The sequence below is a fragment of the Osmerus mordax genome, chromosome 2 (assembly GCF_038355195.1).
Source record: "Osmerus mordax isolate fOsmMor3 chromosome 2, fOsmMor3.pri, whole genome shotgun sequence".
In the NCBI taxonomy this organism is placed as follows: Eukaryota; Metazoa; Chordata; class Actinopteri; order Osmeriformes; family Osmeridae; genus Osmerus; species Osmerus mordax.
The window spans coordinates 388,316-413,246 of NC_090051.1; the positions used below are offsets into that span (position 1 = coordinate 388,316).

A 24,931-nucleotide genomic window follows, 5' to 3' on the forward strand; every position below is an offset into this window, starting at 1 on the left:
CATCTCTTATTGGATTCAGAACAGGAGATGAACTGTTCCCAGCACTGGTTACCTTCCTGTTAAATGGGAACCAAGGAACCCATGTACTAAATAAGGAACCAATCATACATATCTGTTCATTTGATGTCATGTTTTACCATCCAGCACCATATTGATAATAAGGTTTTAAAATCTCTTCATGTGCCATCCCCTGGAAACGACTGTCATCTTTCATCATATCTGAATAAACATCAGTCAGTCAGTTGTAGTTAGAATGGATCTGTTGGCCACAGAGTCCTCAGCTGAATGAAGGCTACATCACTAGCTTCCTCCTCACTTTACACTGTAGTGTCCTTCAAAATAATGCCATGGCTTTCCTCTGGAAACCACTCTCTGAGTAATGTCTATCTGTAAAATCTAAAGTTATATATTATTGATATGTAATGTATTTGAACTAATATCTATGTAAAATGTATCGACTGCAATCGGTATACTAACTGGCAGCTATTTAATATCTGTAATGACAATGGTTGGTGGACTCCAAAGCACAACTCGTAGTGTTTAAATACAGAAAAGGTCTTAAATGTGGTTCACAAAAATACATAAAGACGAGGCTGGGACGTTTGACTCTAAAGTAGAAAGATGAACTAACAACGAGACACAGAAACACAAGGGCTATATACACAGGGGCTTGGTTGGCAACAGTTGATGTTGGTCATGGAGCAGTGTTGTAGTCAAGACCACCTAAACCGAGACCAATTCATGACCAAGACCAGAGTGTATCGAGACCGAGACAGGACCAAGACCAAGGCAGGGCGAGACCGTGTCAAGACCAGACCACTCAAAATACACAAGCCGCAGGGTTTGACGAGGTAAAAAGTTAAATTTGATCTGTAACTGTGTATTTGATCTCAAAATTAGCAGTTTGGGCCCGGCAAAGCAGCCTATTTAATATGTTTTTTGTTTCTTCATAGAAGTGAGGCGCATTAGGTCTCCACTCTGTCTCTGCTTTCACATCTCTCTCTCATCCAAGTGAAAGAGCGCAGTACCGCAGCGTTTAAATGTATTAATTAAGTGTGGGGAGGTATGCAGCTGACATGAGTTAACGTTGATGTAACATAACTTTATATTCCTCATTCGCTAGATAGCTTTATGTGGCCTGGCTCGTATTCACAGTACTCTGGCAAGCAACTTTGTTTAAAGGGGGAATAGATTTCTGAAGAGTTTTGATACAGAGGCAGATTGCAAACGTTAGGTAGCTAGCTTTGCTAGCGTCACTTATGCCTAGCTTACCTTTTTTTTATGTTTTCTTTCTAAATGCCGGTAAAAGTTTGATGTAGTCCCAGCCATAGATGTATATAAAGCCTTATATCTATTCATATATCTATGGTCCCAGCCATCTCAGTGAGCGTCTGCGGTATTCCTGCTGTTGTGGTCTTGACCTAGCCTGGCTATGCCCTCCTACGTTTCCGCTCAATTTTGATTTTGCTTCTGTACTTCGTCTGGGCTTGAGGTACGTAAGTCAGATGTCTCCGGTTAACTTTCTACCTGTCCCATCAGCGAACAGAGGGAGTGGCTGAGAACGATGACGTTGATGTCGTGCGCTAGTTTGAGTTTTAGTTCCACAATGGCGGTGGAGAAAGATGCGAGCGAAGCCATTCGGTCCGTTGTGGCAACGCTGCATAATATCCAGAAGTTAAAGCCGGAGCAAGACCAATCTTTGATCCCCACGGGGTTCGTTTAATTTTCTAGCTCGCTCAGTTAGTATTGAAGGATTTGACTAAGGCGAAGGCTAGCGATTGGTTATGGCAGATCCAGAGTGGCTCTGGGCAGATCCAATAGTTTTAAACTTCAACAGAGTACCTGCGTTCAAGGAAGTTAATGCTTGTCAATGGAGCGAGCCCAGACTCTCTGTACAAATGAAATGTACGAGAGTCTGGTTAGGACCAGGCTAGTCTTGACCAGTCTTGAAATAAAATCCAGAGTCCTCTTTTTCCAAGACCAAGACAAGGCCGAGTAAAAATGCGGTCGATTCCGAGACGAGATAGAGACCAACACCGAGTACTACCACACTTGTCAGGGAGAGGAGGTCAATCACACAAGTAGGGCACGGGACACTGAAACGAGAGGAGAGATGAATACACGCACACAACACAACAGAAAGGACAAAGACAGGACCTAGGGAGTGGGGCGGGATGGGACAGGATCTATAAACTAATATCAATAAAATGTCTATGAGCTGAAGTGTAACGTGTTTCTGTATAACTTCCCTCTGTGTGTCCAGGAGTGCGGTGGTGTGTCCCATCATCGACGTGATCAGTGACGACACGTTTGAGTACATGGCAGGGTCAGACATGACCTACGGAGGGTTCAACTGGAAGCTGAACTTCCGCTGGTACCCCGTCCCTCAGAGAGAGATGGACCGACGCAAAGGAGACAGAACGCTGCCCGTCAGGTACAGAGAGAGATATGCTGCCTGTCAGGTACAGAGAGATATGCTGCCTGTCAGGTACAGAGAGATATGCTGCCCGTCAGGTACAGAGAGATATGCTGCCCATCAGGTACAGAGAGAGATATGCTGCCTGTCAGGTACAGAGAGATATGCTGCCTGTCAAGTACAGAGAGATATGCTGCCTGTCAGGTACAGAGAGATATGCTGCCCGTCAGGTACAGAGAGAGATATGCTGCCTGTCAGGTACAGAGAGATATGCTGCCTGTCAGGTACAGAGAGAGATATGCTGCCTGTCATGTACAGAGAGAGATATGCTGGCTGTCAGTTACAGAGAGAGAGATATGCTGCCTGTCAAGTACAGAGAGAGAGATATGCTGCCTGTCAGTTACAGAGAGAGAGATATGCTGCCTGTCAGGTATAGAGAGAGAGATATGCTGCCTGTCAGGTACAGAGAGAGAGATATGCTGACTGTCAGTTACAGAGAGAGAGAATTTTGATTTTGCTTCTGTACTTCGTCTGGGCTTGAGGTACGTAAGTCAGATGTCTCCGGTTAACTTTCTACCTGTCCCATCAGCGAACAGAGGGAGTGGCTGAGAACGATGACGTTGATGTCGTGCGCTAGTTTGAGTTTTAGTTCCACAATGGCGGTGGAGAAAGATGCGAGCGAAGCCATTCGGTCCGTTGTGGCAACGCTGCATAATATCCAGAAGTTAAAGCCGGAGCAAGACCAATCTTTGATCCCCACGGGGTTCGTTTAATTTTCTAGCTCGCTCAGTTAGTATTGAAGGATTTGACTAAGACAACCATCTGTTTTCTCAAACTAGCTGTTGTTGTGTTAGTGGCGTTGTGTTGTGGAATCAAAGCAATAAAGAGAGAAGGGAATAATGACCTGAATTTGCGTAGAGATTGCATCAGCTCAGTGGGGCTAATGCGTTTTAGATGGAGAGGCTGGAAGACAGAAGTTTTTATGAATCACCCTCAGTAGCTGCTGATGAATGAGCAATTTAGCTCAATCAAATGGTAGCACATTAGTTACTTATGTTTTGTTTTGGAGGACATCAGTAATTCAGGGAAATGTGTTCTTGTCTCCCAGAACCCCCACCATGGCAGGGGGCCTGTTCTCTATCGATCGCAGCTACTTTGAAGAGATCGGAACATACGACCCAGGGATGGACATCTGGGGGGGGGAGAACTTGGAAATGTCTTTCAGGGTGAGTGACTAAGAACAGAGACCTGAGAAAGTACTGAGGGGAAGTGATGGAGTGTATTTGCGTGTTCCTGTGTGTGTGTGTTTTCATGTGTGCATCCAAGAGATCTATGTGAATGTGTGTGAGTTCCTGTGTGTGTGTGTTCCTGTGTGTGTTTTTTGGGCGGTGTTTTTGTTCCTGTGTGTATGTTCCTATGTGTGTGTTGGTTGCTGTGTGTGTGGGTGTGTGTATGCGTGTCGGTGTGTGTGTTGACGCCGCTGGTCTTGGATGCAGATCTGGCAGTGTGGAGGCTCTCTGGAGATCATCACCTGCTCCCACGTGGGTCATGTGTTCCGCAAGGCCACGCCCTACAGCTTCCCAGGAGGCACGGGGCAGGTGATCAACAAAAACAACCGCCGCCTGGCCGAGGTGTGGATGGATGACTTCAAAGACTTCTTCTACATCATCTCACCAGGTATCTTGCGACGCTCTCCAGTGTTGGTTTCACTGGGCACTAGAAAGCATCTCCAATCCAAAACAAACTACTTGAATGTACATTCTTTCCCCTCCCAAGGCTTTTAAAAAGCCACCACTCCCCCCCCCCCCCCTCTCTCGCTTTCGCTTTCTCTGAATATTTAATTCAAGGGCCATCTTGTTCTACGCATGATTCAAGATGTTCGGCTCTCACACTCACTGAACTTGAGCTCACATATTCATGTGAGATGGATTCTGTGACATCATCTGAGAAGATGGGATTCTCTCAATCACTGTACCCACCCTGCCCCTCCCTCCCTTCCCCCCCATGCTCCACCCCATCTGCTCTCTACAACCCGACAAACAAACACACAACACAGAGAATCCACCGTCCATCTGCCAGCAATGTCACAGGAATTAAGTAATGGGATTACCGTTCAGAGGAACGTACCCCTGTGCTATCGAGTGAGTGTTCATGTCTGACACCCTGTACGGGATCCAGTATAATCTGCCTAATCTAGACTATGGAGGCAGACTGGTAGCTTTCCCGGACCGGTACACACCTCCTGAAAGCTCCTGGCCCCAGCACAGACAGCAGGGCTTCCAGCGTGTTGGATCAGTCCAAGTCTGCTCCCCCAGGATCCAGCGTGTTGGATCAGTCCAAGTCTGCTCCCCCAGGATCCAGCAGGAGAACTGGAGGACACATCCAGCCTCAGCGATGCTCCTCCAGCCCCCCAGGGCAGGGCAGGGCCGGGGGGAGAGAGGAGGATGGAGAAACCTAGCCTGGACTGAACCAGAGCTGATCCTCCACTGGCAGCTCTGCCTGCAAAGGGCTGTTCAGTTGAGCGGCTTTCACCTTTAGAGAGAGAGAGAGAGGGGGGACAGAGCGTCCCTCATGTTTGACAGCTTGTGATAATGAATCCGGTTGCAGGTGTTGGATGTGTCTCAGCAGAGGCCTCTTCCCCAGTGTTTCTAGCGCATGTTTGATGTGGCTGACAAGCACAGAATTTTGCATGACCAGCCTGGAGTCTAACTGGAAAGGACGGCACTTATCTCCTACTGTAGCCTTGAAACATGGACATCTGGTCATCCACTCATCATCACCACACCCTTGATTATTTGATTTGTGCGCATCTATGACACATGTCTGCAGAGACACTAAGGAGATGAGTGATGTTGTTTATGAAATGGAAACATTACTGAAACATCTGTTCAGTGTTTGTGACAAAAGCATGCACAGTTACTGCCTCGTAGTTGGGGTCTGGCATCTTATCATTCAATAAAAGTGAAATATGATGAAGTGGAAAATCAATAATTGTGATATGCTGAGTTCGAATGATATTTCAAGCTTTGCACGTCTGCAAAGTTTCAATCTGAAAGTTATTTTGAAATCCCTTAGCATTGAAGAAGGGCATTGCTTATGGTATGACTGAATTACTGCATACTGATGTGGAGGGTCCCTCTAGTGGTCATTCTGCGTGGTGCAGAGCTCTTCCTCCCAGGGTTTGATTGAGGGGGTGTTGGAGTAGTCCTGGGCCCCAGAAGGGTGAGGGGGCGCTGGGGTAGAGTTAGAGGACACCCCAATAAGACTGAAGGGGAATAGAGAAAATAACCAGAGAACATCTCAAACTAATGTCCAATTGGACTCAGACCAGGAAAAGAATTATGACCAGTGTTGCCATGGTTACTGTCCTCATCTGTGAACTCATACACTCATGTATGAAGCCGTTCATCCAGTGCACAGTAACAGGCATCTTTGCCCTCTACAGGTGTGGTGAGGGTGGACTACGGTGACGTGTCTTCTCGGAAGGCCCTCCGGGAGGCGCTAAAGTGCCGGCCCTTCTCCTGGTACCTGGAGCACATCTACCCTGACTCCCAGATCCCACGCAGATACTACTCACTGGGTGAAGTATGACACCCTCTCTTCCTAGATACACACACACACACACACACACACACACACAAACAAACATACTTCATTCACAACTAAATCACAATTTCAACGGCTTTCTGACTGGCAAAAGAGAGGGAGATTTTTTACAGGGATTTAATGCCCACAGAGACTAGCTTTGCCTGAAATCTGAGTTGAACACTATTGTGTCAATGTACAGATATCAAGTGAGGTTAGTGCTTGTCTGACAGAAGCCACTGCCCTCTTCACAATAATATGATGTCCTCTGGATGAGGAATAAAAGCCATCTATTGCAGTGTGAGAGGCCCTGGGAACTGGGCCTGAGATGAGGGTGTAATCCCCCAGTCCAATTCTGCTGAGGCTCCAGGATTTGTACAGCCTGAATGTACTGCAGCAAAGAGCTGTTTCTTTTACTGCAGCACGGATAGTCTGCACACTCTTACTGCTGCACGGACAGTCTGCACACTCTTGCTGCAGCACGGACAGTCTGCACACTCTTACTGCAGCACGGACAGTCTGCACACTCTTGCTGCAGCACGGACAGTCTGCACACTCTTGCACCCTCGTTTCCTCTTGTTCTTATTCCCGTCTCCCTACTCTCTTTCTCCTCTTCTCTCTCTCATTTTCTTTTCTCTCGTCTTCACTCCCCTTCCTGTTATCCTCTCTCCCCTCCTCCACCTCTGCCTCTCTCCCCTCCTCCACCTCTGCCTCTCTCCCCTCCTCCACCTCTGCCTCTGCCTCTCTCCCCTCCTCCACCTCTCCTCTCTCCCCTCCTCCACCTCTTCCTCTTTCCCCTCCTCCACCTCTTCCTCTCTCCCCTCCTCCACCTCTTCCTCTCTCCCCCCCTCCACCTCTTTCTCTCTCCCCTCCTCCACCTTTTCCTCTCTCCCTTCCTTTCCCTCCCCTTCTCCCTCCTCTTAATTCTCTTTCCTCTTTTCCTTGTCTTCCACCTTTTCTTCCTCTCCCTCCACTCTTTTCTTCCCTCCTCTCCTCCTCTTTCAACCTTTCCCTCCTCCCTCTCCTCCCTCTCCCCCTAACAATTGATAGACTCCCTCCACGATTCAAACTTTAAACTGCTGAAGCCATTAGGCTTTATATCATTCATTTATGAATGGCACCATTCCCTTCCAATAATTCCCTTAATAATCCTGTTTCACAACATACAGGAGATGACCCAGTCTCGGACTACAGCAGGCAGATATTAGATGACCCAGTCTAGGACTACACAAGGGCGATATTAAATGGCTCATTGGATTATTAAATAATTAAATAAGAATTTGGGGGTGGGTTACTTGCCGGTATGCTTCAAACGAGCTTCCATTTATGCAGTAATTTGCATCCTTAAATCAGACCTCTGATTAAGAGTTATATCATCAGGCTGATCTGTTGAAATGGAACCTAATGAGTTCAGATGACTTGTTGTTTCATTGGATTGTAAAGATGTCATTACGTCTGATATCTGTGCAGGAGACACAGGGCGACAAGCAGGTGGCTGTGATTTCCTTCACCTGGTTTGACGTTTGCACTTCGATTTAGTTTAGGAACAATCTCATTTGTGACGTGTCTTGAGGGGTGGTAAGACAGAGGAACCTGGAACTGTTCTTTCTCCTCCAGATTAGGAACGTGGAACTGTTCTTTCTCCTCCAGATTAGGAACCTGGAACTGTTCTTTCTCCTCCAGATTAGGAACGTGGAACTGTTCTTTCTCCTCCAGATTAGGAACGTGGAGACCAACCAGTGTGTGGACAACATGGGGCGGAAGGAGAATGAGAAGGTCGGTTTCTTCAACTGCCACGGGATGGGGGGCAACCAGGTAAGGGTCACGACTAAGGTTAACAACCTTAATCCTAATCCCTAAAACCTCACAGTGCTGTACTGTAAGAACTCTACCTACAGGCATTCAACAGAAGAAAATAATTTGAGTGTCAAATTTTAAAGTAACTGAAATTATTCCAACTGAAACTTAATGGATCCAATGTTTTTGTTTGTTTGCTTTTTAACAAATGGAGCAATCGGTTGTAAGTAAGGATTATTATGTTATTTATTTTTTTTGTAAAATAAACTAGAGGTACAATTTCTGAGGAAATTGTGAAGTGTGCTTGCGTCGGCTGCTGATGTGTCCGTTTTGTTACTGAAACTTTACAACTGATATTTCTGTATATTTTAAATACGTATGCATACTTATCATTTATGAAGATGGCATTGATTAAAAAGCATACATTTGTTGCTGCTCATTTCCACTTCAAAATACTAAGAGTGTAGAATGAAACGGTTCTCTTGTCATTTCCCGTACTGCAAGAGGGAATGGTGATAGGCTATGTTGCAGCCTCACATAGTTGAAACAGTTACATCAAAACTAAGAAATTGGGCAAACCTGTGTAAAAATGATCCTAACCTATATCTAACAACGTTGTCACTGGCAGTATGTCAGATGGAATCGCCATTCAAACACTACCATCTGCAAACTGAAAATATGCCCCAAAAACATAAATAAGCTATAAGTTTTATTTGGGGGGATAACTGGCTAATATAACATGTTTACTGGAAGCGATCATTGTCAGTAACAACGTACCTGTCTGAAGACTCAGGGCTCATGTGACCGGCTATCTGGAGTATCCGCGTTTTAAGTAGGGAAATGTGGAGAAGGTAAGCTCATATCTCAAAAGGCCCAACTGGAAAATGTTAGCTGTAGAGGAGACCTTTGTGAAGAGATTGGCATACAGTTTAGGCTGTAGCATTGAATTTTCAGGTTAGTCGTCAGATTGTTTCACCCATTGAAAAACTAATCTGGGACTTTTGATAAAGAGAGTGCTGAAAATGTACAGCGTTACAGTGAGCTACACTGGTTTAAAAGTACAGGTATATAATGATGATTTCACAAACAAATCGTTGACATGTAATGTCATAATAAATCCTAAAACAAACATTTATTTATGAGGCATGTTTATTGAAAACCAACCGCTGTCGCATGTGTCGTCCAACAGGGGCTAATGTCTTGATGGTAACGCCTCACTGAAATACCAGACTGTTTCTGAAAGTAGATGTACTAATAATATCAGCGTATATAATATTGTACATTACATTATCACAATGTTAAAGGCAGGGTAGGCAAGTTTTGGGACGCTAGCTATTTTAGCTTCTTTTTGACACAATTCAAACCAAAATATCCCACACCCTCCCTTCAAAGCCACTCCCACAAAACTACAGTAACGCACATTGAGTGGAGGCACAGACTGCATGCAGGTAGGTAGACAGACAGGTAGCCCGTCCAATCACTAGTCAGGGTACCCCTCAATGATTGGGTGTGTTTATTACAGTATTGCGACGCCCACAGGTGTCAGAATGATTTCATATTACCGTCAAACCTTTAGATATATTGGTTGCTATCAAGACGTGAAGTTACTTCGGCAAATATGACTAAAAGTGCTTCTCAACAACATTGCCTACCCTGCCTTTAAATGAACAAATAGTTGGCCTTTGCCTGTGGCGTTTTTGCCGTTGTCTTGCAGTTTTAGGTAGCTACCTATCTCCCAGGAGTTATACGAGCGCATGGGTTTGTGACGTTGTGACGTTTGTGACACTGGCTAGCTAGTTAGCCAGCTTCACTTTTTGCCACAAAAACTTAAATTAAGCCTAAACCGTGCAACGGAACTTAAAATATAATACAAGCATCGCAATCGTGACCAAGACAAACATTTTGACACAGACATTGTCTGTAGTGCAAAAATAAAGGGATGAGTTAGGGTGGGAAAATGAATAAGAATATGATAGAGAATATAGGTTTGTCAGTGGCAAGCACACCCACTAACTAATAGGATTGTTTTTGTGGTTGAGGTACCCCAGCCGGCCCAGTGTTCAGCCTGTGTTTGGGTTGCAGGTGTTCTCCTACACAGCCGATAAGGAGATCCGTACAGATGACCTGTGTCTGGATGTTTCCCGCCTAAACGGACCAGTGGTCATGCTGAAGTGTCACCACATGAAGGGCAACCAGATGTTTGAGTATGATGCTGAGGTACGTCCACAGCCCAAGAGAAACCAGCACTGTCACTCAGGGTCTGGGCTCACATACTGGATCACAATCATTTACAGTACAAACAAACGCAAAGTTGACATATGGCATGTCTTACTATACTCACTATTTGTGTATTGCTTTGTATACAATTGCCTGCTAAATGTAGTTAAATAATGTATTACTGGACATAAATGAATCTTTCAAAGTGTAAACTGAGCCTGTATAGCTTATCCACAGCCCCATCAAGGTGAGAGTACTAAACGTTATGCTGATGTGATAATGATCCACTGTGAGGGGTGTGCAGGGTGGCACACCCATTGGTGGAGCTGTCTGCAGAAATGATGTGATTGGTTTAGCCCACCAGATGGTGCTGAATGTCAGAGATAGGTCTTGTTTACATATTGCACACTGCTCAGAAGAAGGACTGTGCTGTACCCTGCAGCAGAAAATCCCAGATCATTTATCATAGTAAATATTCTCTCCTCTCATGTAGTATGTTGGCAAGTGGGAATATGATTTTGAGGTAAGAACTCTTGAAGCAGGTGATCCTGAACATGTCTTAGACCACGTATGAGTCTTGTGTTTGGTGTGTAGTGTTACGTCATACTATGTGTGGCTTAGTGACTGTGAGCCCAGTCTCTCCCCTCCCTCTGCTCCTGTGTGTCTACTGCCGTTAGTGAAACTTGTTTCTTCATGTGCTTTCGAACATACTCCGTAGACCCGCGGCCCACAGTCTTCTGAGTTAGGACCCTGGATGAAATTAGTCATTGTCCTGTATTATGTAACATTAACCCTCTCAGGTCCATAGCAGACCAACCCCTAGGTCAGATTTCCTACCAGACCAGATAAGGTCTTGAAATTGAATTGGTTTAGCAAGTGGTTCTGGGGGAAGTGGCTGTATGTCAGCGATCTCTTGTCTTGGAGCTTCACTCTGTCAAAAGGCTCAGAAAACAGACAGGGGAAACCACACCCTTCCTGTACAGAGGGCAAGGTACAGTGTTGTGTAACTCAGAGCAACCCGTTACAGCAACATCAGCGCTCGTACACCGAACAGGGTCGGCAGTCCATGTTCTGACATCCTGCTGTGTGTGTGTGTTGTGTGTTGTGTGTGTGTGTGTGGTCTGTGTGTGTGGTGTGTGTGTGTGTGTGTGGTGTCAGTCTTTCAGTGATGGCGATCTCTCGTGTGTTGTCAGCTCAGAAAAGCCCTGAGGCTCTCTCAGGTGTAGCTCCACAAAAACCTCTGGGAGATTTCCAGGTATCACACTTTCTACTCTGGGTTCATGTCATGAGGATTTGAATAATTCATGAGTGGAGACGTGTCCCTGACAGCCTCAGCATGAGGAGGCTCAGGGCTGTCAGTAAGAGGCTGCTTTTAGAAGCACAGTGATTCACCAACGGATTGTCCTGCTAATGTATGGATGGCTTCAGTCCTATTCTTCTCCACTTCTCCTGCTCTGCTACTCATGTCTGTCAGCCTTCCTCCAACCCACCGCTACTTTCATCCAATCAAAACACTGCAGGATTGCGGAGTCATCCTTCCTGCAAAGCTCACCCGAACATCAGCAGCACCACCCTAAAATCAGCAGGATTCATTCTCTGGTTGAATAGAGAGTCATTTTAGAACGGGTGAATCAAACCAATGTGGTGAATGATTTTTTAATTGTGAGAGGCCAAAGTGATGTGTAGTGTTCCAGGTAGAGTACTCCATCTGCTACTGTACCATCTCTCCCAATATCCCTCTCTCTATCTATCCCTCTATCTATCTCCATCTCTCCCACCCTCACAACAACATCTCCATCCCTCCATGTCCCACCCTCACACCAACATCTCCATCCCTCCATCTCCCACCCTCACACCAACATCTCCATCCATCCATCTCCCACCCTTACACCAACATCTCCATCCATCCATCTCCCACCCTTACACCAACATCTCCATCCATCCATCTCCCACCCTCACACCAACATCTCCATCCCTCCATCTCCCACCTTTACACCAACATCTCCATCCATCCATCTCCCACCCTTACACCAACATCTCCATCCATCCATCTCCCACCCTCACACCAACATCTCCATCCCTCCATCTCCCACCCTTACACCAACATCTCCATTCATCCATCTCCCACCCTCACACCAACATTTCCATCCATCCATCTCCCACCCTCACACCAACATCTCCATCCATCCATTTCCCACCCTCACACCAACATCTCTTTCTCTCTCTGTCTCCTCCACTGCCGTGCAGAAGCATACTTTCCTCCACATCATCACCCAGTCGTGTCTGACCATCAGCCGGCTGGAGGATGGCAGCTACGGCCCCACGGTGGAGTCCTGTAACGAAAGCCCCCTGCAAGCCTGGGTCCTGCGCAACTACACACGCCTGGAGGTCTTTAGACGCCTCTACTACAGCCCCACAGACTACTTTCTATAGGGGTGCTGGTCCTGGTTCCTTGGGCCTGGAATGGAGCAGGTCAGTACAGCAAGGACTTTGTAGCCTAATGTACTGGTGTATGATGGAGTGCAGCAATGGAGGTATTGCATAGTTATGGAGTATTGTCTGGTGGTGTAATTAATAATACTGTGTATTTATCGAGTATTGTGTAGTGATGGATAATTGTCTGGTGGTTTAATGAATAATACTGTGTAGGGATGGAGAATTGTGTATTTAATAATACTGTGTAGTGATGGAGAATTGTGTATTGAATAATACTGTGTAGTGATGGGGTATTGTGTAGTGAATAATATTGTGTAGTGACGGAGTATTGTGTAGTGAATAATACTGTGTAGTGATGGAGTATCGTGTAGTGTGTAATGAATAGTACTGTGTAGTGATGGAGTACTGTCTGGTGGTTTAATGAATAATACTGTGTAGAATTCCCAAGAAGAACACAAGCTTGTACTGCTGTTGAGTGGTTAGGGTTAGACCTCCCTGTGCTGCTAGTGTTGAGTGGTTAGGGTTAGACCTCCCTGTGCTGCTAGTGTTGAGTGGTTAGGGTTAGGGTTAGACCTCCCTGTGCTGCTAGTGTTGAGTTGTAAGGGTTAGACCTCCATGTGCTGCTAGTGTTGAGTGGTTAGGGTTAGGGTTAGACCTCCCTGTGCTGCTAGTGTTGAGTGGTTAGGGTTAGACCTCCCTGTGCTGCTAGTGAGCTTGCTCTGTGTCACAACTGGTTCACTAGGCATTTAAGAGCTATTACCGCTGACCTTTTGATATGAAGGCATACACACAGGGAGGCAGGTCCGGGTGTGACAGCTAAAGATGCTGCTATATACAGGCTGCAGTCTGACAGACTGTTCGCCAGGCTCCTCACCAAATTAGATCTCATTTGACATTTATTTTCCTCCATAAATATTTTATTTAGATGGAGAAATTTTGCTGCCTGTACCCACCCCCTCCCCCCTTCAACCGTGGGCGCTGTTTGAATGAGAGATGTGGAGGAGATGTTTATTTTTAGCTGATTATCTATGCGCCTGGCAGATTGAAATGGGCTCGCCTTTGTTTACAAGTTCTTTTGAAGTGATCCTTCATTGTGAGAGTAGCTTTCATGGCCTTGGCCTCTCAGGGAAAGGGGCGCTTCATTCGAACCCCTTCTCCTCTGGCAGCTGTGAGCGGCATGCACCATATCTATTGTCTAAACACTGAATCACAGCCTCATATTCATTTCACCTGGTGCGTGGACTTAAAGAACCTAAGAGTTTGTTTTATACTGAGTGCACATGAATGTTGTCCATATCAGATAAACTCAAAAAACAACACAATTGTTCCTGTTTGGGGCTGTGTTGAAGTCTGTTTGTGTAGAGAAAGTGAAGGAGTGTTGTGTGTTCAAGGTTTCTGCTGAAGCTGTCTGGGTAAAGAGGCAGCGGCTATTTCCTGGTTAATGCAGGGTTGCTGGTGTGTGTGGAGGATGCAGGGTTGCTGGTGTGTGTGTAGGGTGCAGGGTTGCTGGTGTGTGTGGAGGGTGCAGGGTTGCTGGTGTGTGTGGAGGGTGCAGGGTTGCTGGTGTGTGTGGAGGGTGCAGGGTTGCTGGTGTGTGTGGAGGATGCAGGGTTGCTGGTGTGTGTGTAGGGTGCAGGGTTGCTGGTGTGTGTGGAGGGTGCAGGGTTGCTGGTGTGTGTGGAGGGTGCAGGGTTGCTGGTGTGTGTGGAGGGTGCAGGGTTGCTGGTGTGTGTGGAGGGTGCAGGGTTGCTGGTGTGTGTGGAGGGTGCAGGGTTGCTGGTGTGTGTGGAGGGTGCAGGGTTGCTGGTGTGTGTGGAGGGTGCAGGGTTGCTGGTGTGTGTGGAGGGTGCAGGGTTGCTGGTGTGTGTGGAGGGTGCAGGGTTGCTGGTGAAGCCTGCTGTCAGATGGCCTGATTTTCAGCTCTCCCAGTCTCATTCTTCACACACCTCCCAACACTTCCACTGAACATCAAAAGGAACTGTGTCTAAATCCCTCTGCCGTGCCTGTCTCTCTGGCTTCTGGCAGCGAGGCGTGAGGCACGCTGCTGTGGTGTTTATATATCCTGTGCCGCCAAGACAACGACTCTTGTCTCCAAGCGTGGTGAGGACCTGCTCCTGTCAGCATGTCCAGAGCTCTGCCCACTGCCACGTCTCACCCCGGCCCTGCTCTTAGAAAGCAGCCTCATTTAATTAGCCAGTCTCAGCTGTGTACACACAGAGCCCCCTGGCCCAGAGTGCAGCCTCAGGAGGGTTCCACTCCAAGAGCCAGGAAATAATTATCATCCAGGGACACAGCCCCCACCTCACTATATTTTTCATGAAATATGGATTTTATATAAATATATTATATCTCCCTTCTAAGTTGTCATTTTCTCTCTCTCCTTTTTCTCCTCCCTTTCTCCTCTGTTGTACATTCTCTCTTCTCTCTTTCCTCTCCTCTGTCTCTCTTTTCTATCTCTTCTTTCTCTCCCCTCTCTCTGTAGGTGCTCTTCTCTCTTCCTCTCTTCTATATCTCCCTCTTCTCTCTCCTCTGTATGTTCATGCTATAATGTTTTTGTACCAGTGAAGTAGGGTGGTACATGTGTGCCCTGCCGAACTGCCCTGACACATCTTTGTGGGTTTAGAGTTTGACCTACCTCAAGTGTGTGTAGGTGAATGATAATCTACCTCAAGTGTGTGTGTGTGAATGATGACTAACCTCAAGTGTGTGTATGTGAATTATATATTTGAATGTTCCCTTGTTTGTGCGTGTGTGACCTGTTCCCTGCTTGTATCCAGGCAGACTGAAGTGGCTCTGCTTCTAATTGCAGTGAGACAAGCATCCAAATCAAACATGGCCGTTGTTTCAGTGTGTGCTCATTAAACAGAAAATCCTCCGTCAACAAACAAACACATCATGTTTTGATTAAGGATTACCTCAGAACCCCTAAACAAAGAACATTCATACCGTACACAGTGCATCCAGACGCCTGTCTGCCAGCCAGACACACACACCTGCTCTGGGAGACACACTCTGGACTTTAATTGCTTCAGTGATTCTCGTTGGTGTTATTAAGTTAGTTTAGGAAAGAGGCGTGTGGAGGTCTTGAGGAAGAAATGTTGGGTCATCAGTTAATGTGTGATATAGAGTATTGCTAAAACAACTTTCTATATCATTATTATTACGTATATTATTATGTATTATTACACATTGTTATTTTATGAAACTTAGAGATGTATATTAGGAAATCCACGCAAGACGGACTAAGAATTTATTCAGTCAGGGCTGCCAACTTCTCATAAAACCTGGTGGGCCCACCCAAATTTTAGCTGCGTACAAAGCATTCAAGAGCCCCAGATGGAGTAGTGTTTCTCTCACAGAAATCATGAAGGAGCCAGACTACCGTATTTTTTGGAAATAAAGCCGCGGCTTGTACCCCGATTTTACAGTTTTCTTGTGGTTGTACGGCTTATTTTGAAGCGGCTTATAGCCCGGTTTTAGAACAAAAATGTGGCTTCGCCCCAAGATCTCTACATACTGTGCAGCTAATTTGATGCTGAACACTTGAACGGGGGCTTATTACTTGAAAGAGGAATTATTTACTGTGTCCTCTCAGTTACATTATCAGCAGTTGGAAATACAGTTACTTGCTAAAGTAGGCAAATGGCTAATTGAACATAAATTCAGTAAATCAAACAGCTGCAAGACCCAGTAAAATGTTATATTCAGCTAGCAAACTAACGTTAGCTAGCATCGTTAACGACATTGGCTAATTCAATTTTGGTAGGCAATCCTCAGGATTTGCAAGCTAGCTAAATGTATACTATATCTAAAATAAGTTTGTATACATAACAATGGAATTTGCCACTAAATGAGTGACTTGGCTTTATTTCTGGACATACTATCCACAACCGAAGTGAGTTACACATCGTCCATTGCTTGGTATTGTAGCGACAATGCTCTTGGTACCCAGAATGCCCCGCGGCAAGCTGAAAAGCTACGAAGTTAAGGGCATTAGCTTAGTTAGATAAGCATTGTTCGGAGTTCTATTCATAGTTTTCACGTGACGTCACGTTCCAAGGGGCACGCCCCACTGGAGGGCAAAAAAGGCTTTCCGCTGCCCGCCACCCCTTATAAAGTCATACATTTGCTTTGAGTGTGTTGCTTTTGTGTTGCCGAAATGCCGGATATTTGTCGTTCTATCGGATGCAGTAATTGAAGAGGAAACAAGCCTGGGCTGTGTTTCTTTAGAATTTTGTCCGATAAAGAAAACCCAGAGAGCAGGAGATTGTGGATTTGTGCCATTAAACCTACGTTACCTCTGTCTCCGGGGAGGGCAAACAATGCCAGCCGTCCAAATATACACGTATTTGCAGCTAACACTTCATCAAGCTCAAGTAAAGTTAAACACAAGAATATACAGGTATATTAATTATGGTATTTTTTGCCATAAAACACATCTTTATGTAATCGGTTTCACAAAGTTTGTTGTGTATCGAGGCGACCAACTGCAGCGGTCGTCGTGAGTTAAAGTTACCATGACCATAACTTGCTCATTTTCAACTGATTTTGAAACTGTTTGATTTTTTTATCAACGTCAAAGATGTCGTTATGCCACAGCAGACTTCTATTCTATTCTATATTTTTTTAAACATAATTATTCATAAGTATGCAGTGGCATAACAACATATCTCTGACGTTGATAACAAACCAAACCATTTCAAAATCGGTTGAAAATTGAGCAAGTTATGGTCATTTAGAAAGTACATGTAGCATCAACACAATGTTATGGGTGAGCGAGTTGACTGTAGCAAGATGGCCGCCATGTGCGGACGTTCGACTCCGTTGTCCGGCAACGCGGACGAGACATCTACCCTTTATATATATCTATGTGTGTAATGCTATGGTCTGTAGTTTTAGATAATTTGAGTGTTCACCCTGATTGTGAATGTTGTCTAGTTAGATGGCAAGGGTTAGGGTATTTCACCACTAGGCCCAGTAGTAGGTTTTCTGAGACTAGTTGCAGGTGACAAAACTTTGAGTGAACTCAATGAGAGAAGGCCGTGACAAACAAAGGTGTAGTAGGTAAAATTGGAGTTCTAGAATGGAAATCCCCCGAACCATGTAACATCAGATATAATGTGAATGTACTTGTCATTTCTGGAATAAGATCCAATGGGAAACCCAGGGCATATAATTTACAACCAACAATAAGACCAATGATGATTTCAGGAATGTGGAATGATGTGTGATAGGTTTGCAAAGGAGGGGGTTGGAATAACTAAGTGAATAAAAGACACAACTTGGGAGAGAGAGTGGCCACAGGACTGAAGCCGTGTCCCGCTGCTTTGATCTGTAATTAAAGCTGCTACGTGTTGGAAACTGCTAAGAACTCTGTGTTATTTCATCAGAAGAGCCAGGAGACACTGAACTTGAACTTAGAATTTGACTACAAATTGAACAAGGTATTAATCCACAACAGTCTAGGGTAGAGGCGTGTGGAGGTCCAGGCTAGAGGCGTGTGGAGGTCCAGGGTAGAGGCGTGTGGAGGTCCAGGCTAGAGGCGTGTGGAGGTCCAGGGTAGAGGCATGTGGAGGTCCAGGGTAGAGGCGTGTGGAGGTCCAGGGTAGAGGTGTGTGGAGGTCCAGGGTAGAGGCGTGTGGAGGTCCAGGCTAGAGGCGTGTGGAGGTCCAGGGTAGAGGCGTGTGGAGGTCCAGGGTAGAGGCGTGTGGAGGTCCAGGGTAGAGGCGTGTGGAGGTCCAGGGTAGAGGTGTGTGGAGGTCCAGGGTAGAGGTGTGTGGAGGTCCAGGGTAGAGGCGTGTGGAGGTCCAGGGTAGAGGCGTGTGGAGGTCCAGGGTAGAGGCGTGTGGAGGTCCAGGGTAGAGGTGTGTGGAGGTCCAGGGTAGAGGTATGTGGAGGTACCGTGTGCAGGTACTGTGCGGCTTAAACTTGTAGCAGTGGGCTGTATGTGCACCTGTCAACACAGCAGCTGTGCGTCTCCATGACTACCAGCTCTACAGCTGACTCTACTCACGGGACAGCTTACACCCACTCAGGGCCTGAGTTTAGGACTCTTGTGTATTGTTTTATTTCTTGTGACTGAAGAGGTTATTTTTATGTTCATGATAAGACAATGGGACTTTGTCATTGGGTACTAGCTGGAATGTATCTCTGGCTGTTCTGCCCTGAGTGGCTACAGTTACGGAGAAACAAAATGGCAGAAGTGCATTACCACAGGGAGAGAGGCCATAAATGGTTAAGACCTTTTAAGCCCTTTCTTGTTCTCTCATTCTCTCTCTCTCTTGTTTGCTCTCCATTCCTTTTCCTCCCTCCCATTCTCTCCTTCTTTGTCACTCTCACTGTTCTCTCCTGTGTGCTGTCTCCTCTTTGGACTTGAATATCAACACATCAGCTATTGTTGCACAACCATTAGCCTTAACTGCTTCATAAAAATGTCAGTTATTAGTGCCATGACTGTCATCAGCAAAATTCCTTACTTCAATTTGTCCTTAGTTAAAAAAGCGCCAACCTTCGTTACAGACAAAATAATTTAGTTTCTTAAACCTGTCAGAATTAGAAGTCCATTTGACTAATGAGCCGAGATTAAACACAATTAGCTTCACATTTCCCCTCAGATGGGCGGTGTGATTCTGCTGGAACTGTGCAACATATCCTGGGAGTAACAGGACAGTCATCACCAGAGGGGCTGCTGGTGGGAGATGTAACAGGACAGTCATCACCAGAGGGGGCTGGTGGTGGGAGATGTCTTCTGAACCACACTTCCACCATCTCTGACAACTAGAGCAGAAGCCATGACCTAGCTTACCTCATGGCTATAAGCTCACAAATGTATGTGTGTGTGTGGTCTCTGTGTGTGTGTGTGTGTGTGTGTGGTCTCTCTGTGTGTGTGTCTCACAGCGGTTGACCTTGCTGCACGTGAACAGTAACCAGTGTCTGGACATGCCTTCGGAGGAGGACAAGCAGATTCCCACCCTGAGGGACTGCTCCAGCTCTCGCTCCCAGCAGTGGCTGCTCCGCAACATGACCCTGAACATCTGAAGGCTCCGCCCCTGCACCTCAACCCCCCTTCACCCCCTCCACCCCCATCCCCTCCACCCCCAACAGTCCAGACTTGTGCTCGGCTGCAGGGCTGGGTGGGGGAGTTTCTGCGGGGAGGTGTAGGAAAGCTCCTCACACTATGCTGTCCAAAGCTCTAATCTACCTGATACTTTGTACATAAGGTGTTGTCCCACTCTGCCAGGAGATGCTCCATGACCCTCCCTGAAACACTGTGCTGCACGTCCCAGCTTCATATCAGACGAGAGCACATCACAAGGACCTCCAGTATCAGGGCCGCGTCCAGGACCGCATCCAGGGCCGCGTCCAGGACCGCGTCCAGGACCACGTCCAGGACTTTGGATGAGGATGATGTTAAAATCAAAAGCGTTCATATTAATGCCTGTGTAAGACAATGGCCTGGACACCAGATGTCCGTGGTGACACGGAGATGCTGTGACACCAGAGACAATCACCCCTCATCTCTCTGTTGCAGGAATGGGTGGAGAGATGCATCTTCTCAGACTATGATTGGTACAGTTTGCTTTGAGAGTATCACGTCTACTGGGGATCCTTGGATAAGTTAAGGAGAAAGATGCTACTGTTCATGCTTTCCGCTCCAAAACTCTCGTTTGATTTAGTATCTCAGACTTCTTCGAGGCATCATTATGAGAGATACTAAGGTACAGTGTATCAAGCACATCATATCACAATGATATGAAGCTCATGCTTATACCATCCATATGAAGGTGTTTTTTACAGTAACAATCTAGTTAAATGATTTATAGGCCTAATTATTTGTGTGTGCCACTATGTTTGAATGTTGATTTATTTCCATTCATTGGTCTAAAGATTATTTTTATTGTAATAAAATAAAAACGTTGGCATCTGTAGATAAATGAAAACATACTAAAAAGGTAAAATTCATATTTGGTATTCTAACATAATATAACAAAACATGAACATTAAACCACTTCACATAGTATAATGTCATCTGTCAGTCAAAATCATCTTATTTTAGCCCCAAAGGAAAAAGAATAGCGATTCCTAGTCTTCCTCCATCCACAACAATTACCGTTCCTGTCAGTCACTGTTAGCTAGGGTTAGGGTTGGGTCCAGTAAAGAAGACTGGAACCAGGCTGGCAGTGTGTGTTTAATCATTATTGTTCCTGTAAATACAGAAACAGTTATTTTTCTAAGATGCTGTAAAACTTGAACTCTGTCTTTGAAGCGAGGATGTTAGAGGGTGATGAATGTTGGTGCACTGTAGTGTTATATTGGAAATACTGTATGAAAGTACAAAGTGTCTCGATCTTCATCTAAAACATCAACCCTCCTGTGTGCTGACCTGAGACCTGTTACAGTGAGAACATGGATCACATGATGGATCACATGATGGATCACATGAACACTGTCAATGCTGCTTTATGATTGTCAAACTTACACCAACCAACTGAAATACAACCATCTGTCTCATATCATGTACAAAATATTTACAGTTTTATCTTCCAAAACTGGTTCACTTTAAGTGCATGGTACTAGGAATGTAGTTAGTACTTCTACCGTATGTGTTGGTTGTAAAGTGAAGTTACCTGTTTGTACATTTTTGTAAAACAAAAGGCAGACAAGTAATGTCAATGGTAAGGATTTAGATGAAATCTAAATGCGTCTGATTTCAGACTGGGACGTGCTGATGAACCTGATAATAAATTGTGTGTTTGATAAACCTTCCTCCTGATCTCACGTGTTCTGTGTCCTCCCCACATCTACAACTGAAAAGGCTTTTAACTCTGCTGCCTGTCCCTCCACACCAAACACACAAACAAGCAAACTGCTGATGCTGCAAGCATGTGGAAAACCAGGCAGTAAGTTTGTGGAAAACCTGGCAATAAGCGCATCATGATGACAAATGGAAGAAGAGCCTTGATCCAAACTGTTATAATGATCTCCCTTTACGTTACCTGCAGTCTCTTTCACACTTAATAGGAAGACAAGGTGAGGGAGGGAGATGACTTTTAATAAATATTTGTAAACCTCTCCAAGGCAACCACTCTGTGGCAATTAACGTCTCCCCATGGGGCTTAGTTTGACGACACCAGCCTTCAGGAGTGCCACATGGCAGCGGTGTTGGGGAGGGGAGGGGCTCACAGCGAGGGGAGGCACTGCCAGAACTTCCGGACTGGATCCACTGGATGTGGATAAGATAGGCCAACAGGGACCAGTCCTGGGAGTCCATTAGTGGTGAAATGGTTCTAAAATAATGGGCTTAATGGAGGCCTTATCTGAGGTGTCTCTGTGTGTCTCCCAGACATGAATGCTACTCCTCACCATGGAGACTGGAGGGATTTAACCCTTTCTGCTCTGCACGCCTCACTACATCTCTCACTACGTCCCTTACAATGTCCCTCGCTACCGGCCTCGCTACATCCCTCGCTAGATCCCTCGCTTACAGGCCTCACTACAGGCCTTGCTACGTACCTTGCTTACAGGCCTCAATACAGGCCTCGCTACAGGCCTCCCTACATCCCTCGCTACAGGCCTCGCTACATCCCTCCCTACATCCCTCGCTACAGGCCTCGCTACATCCCTCGCTACAGGCCTCGCTACATCCCTCGCTATAGGCCTCGCTATAGGCCTCCCTACATCCCTCGCTACAGGCCTCGCTACATCCCTCGCTACAGGCCTCGCTACATTCCTCGCTACAGGCCTCGCTACATCCCTCACTATAGGCCTCGCTACAGGCCTCCCTACATCCCTCGCTACAGGCCTCGCTACATCCCTCGCTACAGGCCTCGCTACATCCCTCACTATAGGCCTCGCTACAGGCCACCCTACATCCCTCGCTACAGGCCTCGCTACATCCCTCGCTACAGGCCTCGCTACATCCCTCGCTACAGGCCTCGCTATAGGCCTCCCTACATCCCTCGCTACAGGCCTCGCTACATCCCTCGCTACAGGCCTCGCTACATCCCTCGCTACAGGCCTTCGTACATCCCTTGCTACAGGCCTCGCTACATCCCTCGCTACAGGCCTTGCTATAGGCCTCGCTACATCCCTCGCTACAGGCCTCGCTACATCCCTCGCTATGTCCCTCGCTACGTCCCTCACTACACGCCTCGCTGAACAATTTGTTTTCTATGTGCTATTTGCTGTTGTAATGTATTAAACCATATTAAACAGAGACATGTGGGCCATTTGTCATTCTAATGCCCTATCTGGTGCCCATGCTGTGCTCATCACCCATGGTGAGTTTACTGGATAGACACCATCCTGTGACAGCAGGACGAGATCATGGACGCGATCATGGACGCGATCATGGACAAGATCGTGGACGAGATCGTGGACGAGATCGTGGACGAGATCGTGGACGCGATCGTGGACGAGATCGTGGACGAGATCATGGACGAGATCATGGACGCGATCATGGACGAGATCATGGTCACATGTCCTGTGCTTCTTCTCAGGGTTTCTTCTTCTGGCATGTTGATCTGGATAAGAGCTGCTAAATGACTAAATGACTAAATGTAAACTCACCCATGGTGAGTTTACTGGATAGTCACCATCCTGTGACAGCAGGACGAGATCATGGTCCACGATCGCGTCCATGATCTCGTCCATGATCTCGTCCACGATCTCGTCCACGATCGCGTCCAAGATCTCGTCCGCGATCTCGTCCACGATCGCGTCCACGATCTCGTCCACGATCGCGTCCACGATCTCGTCCACGATCTCGAGATCATGGACGCGATCATGGACGAGATCATGGACGCGATCATGGTCACATGTCCTGTGCTTCTTCTCAGGGTTTCTTCTTCTGGCATGTTGATCTGGATAAGAGCTGCTAAATGACTAAATGTAAATGTTGTGATTGTGTGGGTCTGACTCCCCCTCTCTTGATTCCTAAAGTCAGACATCAGGAGGAAAGAGAAAGGTAAAGCGGAGGGGGAGAAAGATGGGTAGGGAGACAGAGGGAATTGAGTGCAAGATAGAGGGAGAGAGAGAGAAAAGGAGGGAGAGGTGGGGAGAAGGAGGCGACCAGGTGACCCTTGCCCATTAATTGTAGTGGGGACCTGGAGATCCAGCGCCCGGGATGAAAAGCAGCTTTAATTGGACAGGGTTGGAGGACACAATGGGCATCACATCTGCAGTCATGGGACAGACGCCACACATCTTCTCTCTTGCAGTGTCTGCTAGTACAGTAGAGCCACACATCTCCTCTCAAACATACAGCACTAGAATGTCTCTCTTGCAGTGTCTGCTAGAACAGTAGAGCCACACATGTGCATCTTTCAGACTTTGTGTAATTCCTTATTGACTTATTTAGAGGCAGGCATCTTCTACCTGCTAATCCTCTTTTAGAGACCAAAGCAGTGATTAGGGGAACCTGCTGCTTTCAGCGGTAATTGTGTGGTAATCAATCATCAATCACTAAGGGCAGGCTGACAAAAATCTCAGTCTCAAGACGCTCCTATTTTAGACCACTAACACAGCACCACGCAGTCAAACAGCAAAACTTGTTAAGCCTGCGATCAAGGCAGCAGCATCCACACTTCTGACAACAACACATTAAGTTCTGTATGATACTGTGCTACATACAGTATATATATATTTATATTTATACTAATATATACATACGTAGTTGTTTTTTCTTCTATAATTCTGACACTAGCAGAATGGCAGTCAACATGTATTTTCATGAACAGCCATGATGCAGCTGAACATACAGTCTATTTCAGGTCTGTAAGGACTCATATAACATACACACAGAACCAAGGAACACTCTGGGTTCCAAACATCCTCTTACACAGCTGAATCATGCTGTCTGGAGCCTCATGTTCTGTCAGAAACTCTGCACTCCCGGAGAGGTCTTTCGTTGCCACCAGAGATTCTATAAATCTCCGGGTGGCTGACCTGTTGTTGAGTGTAGCGCGTCAACCAGGTCAGCGACAGAGAAGACAGACTTCTACTGCAGTCCTATTGGCCTTCTGATTACCACGGGACAGAGACGGTCTCATCTGTGCATGCTGGGCCCTCGCCTCTGACCCAGATGTGAGGCAGTGTGGAACCAGCCCTCTCCACCACACTGACTCAGTTACATGCCAGAAGGATGGAGGAAGGCTGGTTCGGGCTTCAGTGTGCTTTGGCCATTTTCCAGATCGAGTTAAAGCTCCCTGTTTACAGAGGAGAGGGTTGCCGCATGAATCTTCTCTGCTCTCGGAAATCAATATTGTAGAATTTCCAAATGGTGAATGAAAATTTGATTTCGCAATAGAAGATGTTAAAGTGGTGATGAACAGTTTTCTAAAGCAGTATCCCCTTTCCATGTGTGCAGAAACAGCAGGGAGATTCATCAGCCCGTCCACCCTGATCACAGCTGCTGCATGCCCGTGCAGGAGTGCTGATCACACAGATTACAGGGCATGATGGGAAATTAGAGAAGATCTC

General features: G+C 46.3%; 1 protein-coding gene across 3 annotated transcripts in view; it reads left to right on the forward strand.

Moving 5' to 3' along the window:
- Positions 1 to 21,217, forward strand: part of galnt13 (UDP-N-acetyl-alpha-D-galactosamine:polypeptide N-acetylgalactosaminyltransferase 13) — a 42,132-nt gene extending 20,915 nt beyond the window's left edge. Inside the window, exons 6-14 of one of the 3 annotated variants that reach the window (XM_067254612.1) lie at positions 2,264 to 2,434; positions 3,525 to 3,642; positions 3,913 to 4,093; positions 5,862 to 6,001; positions 7,718 to 7,816; positions 9,881 to 10,015; positions 10,509 to 10,538; positions 12,263 to 12,487; positions 19,349 to 19,460. In XM_067254612.1, the coding sequence (XP_067110713.1) occupies positions 2,264 to 2,434; positions 3,525 to 3,642; positions 3,913 to 4,093; positions 5,862 to 6,001; positions 7,718 to 7,816; positions 9,881 to 10,015; positions 10,509 to 10,538; positions 12,263 to 12,448 (1,060 nt within the window). In that variant the 3' untranslated portion in view covers positions 12,449 to 12,487; positions 19,349 to 19,460. Of the gene's footprint in view, positions 1 to 2,263; positions 2,435 to 3,524; positions 3,643 to 3,912; positions 4,094 to 5,861; positions 6,002 to 7,717; positions 7,817 to 9,880; positions 10,016 to 10,508; positions 10,539 to 12,262; positions 12,488 to 19,348 lie in introns of all 3 variants that reach the window. The other 2 variants (XM_067254594.1, XM_067254603.1) reach the window with 2 other exon arrangements.
- Positions 21,218 to 24,931: the final 3,714 nt, after the last annotated feature.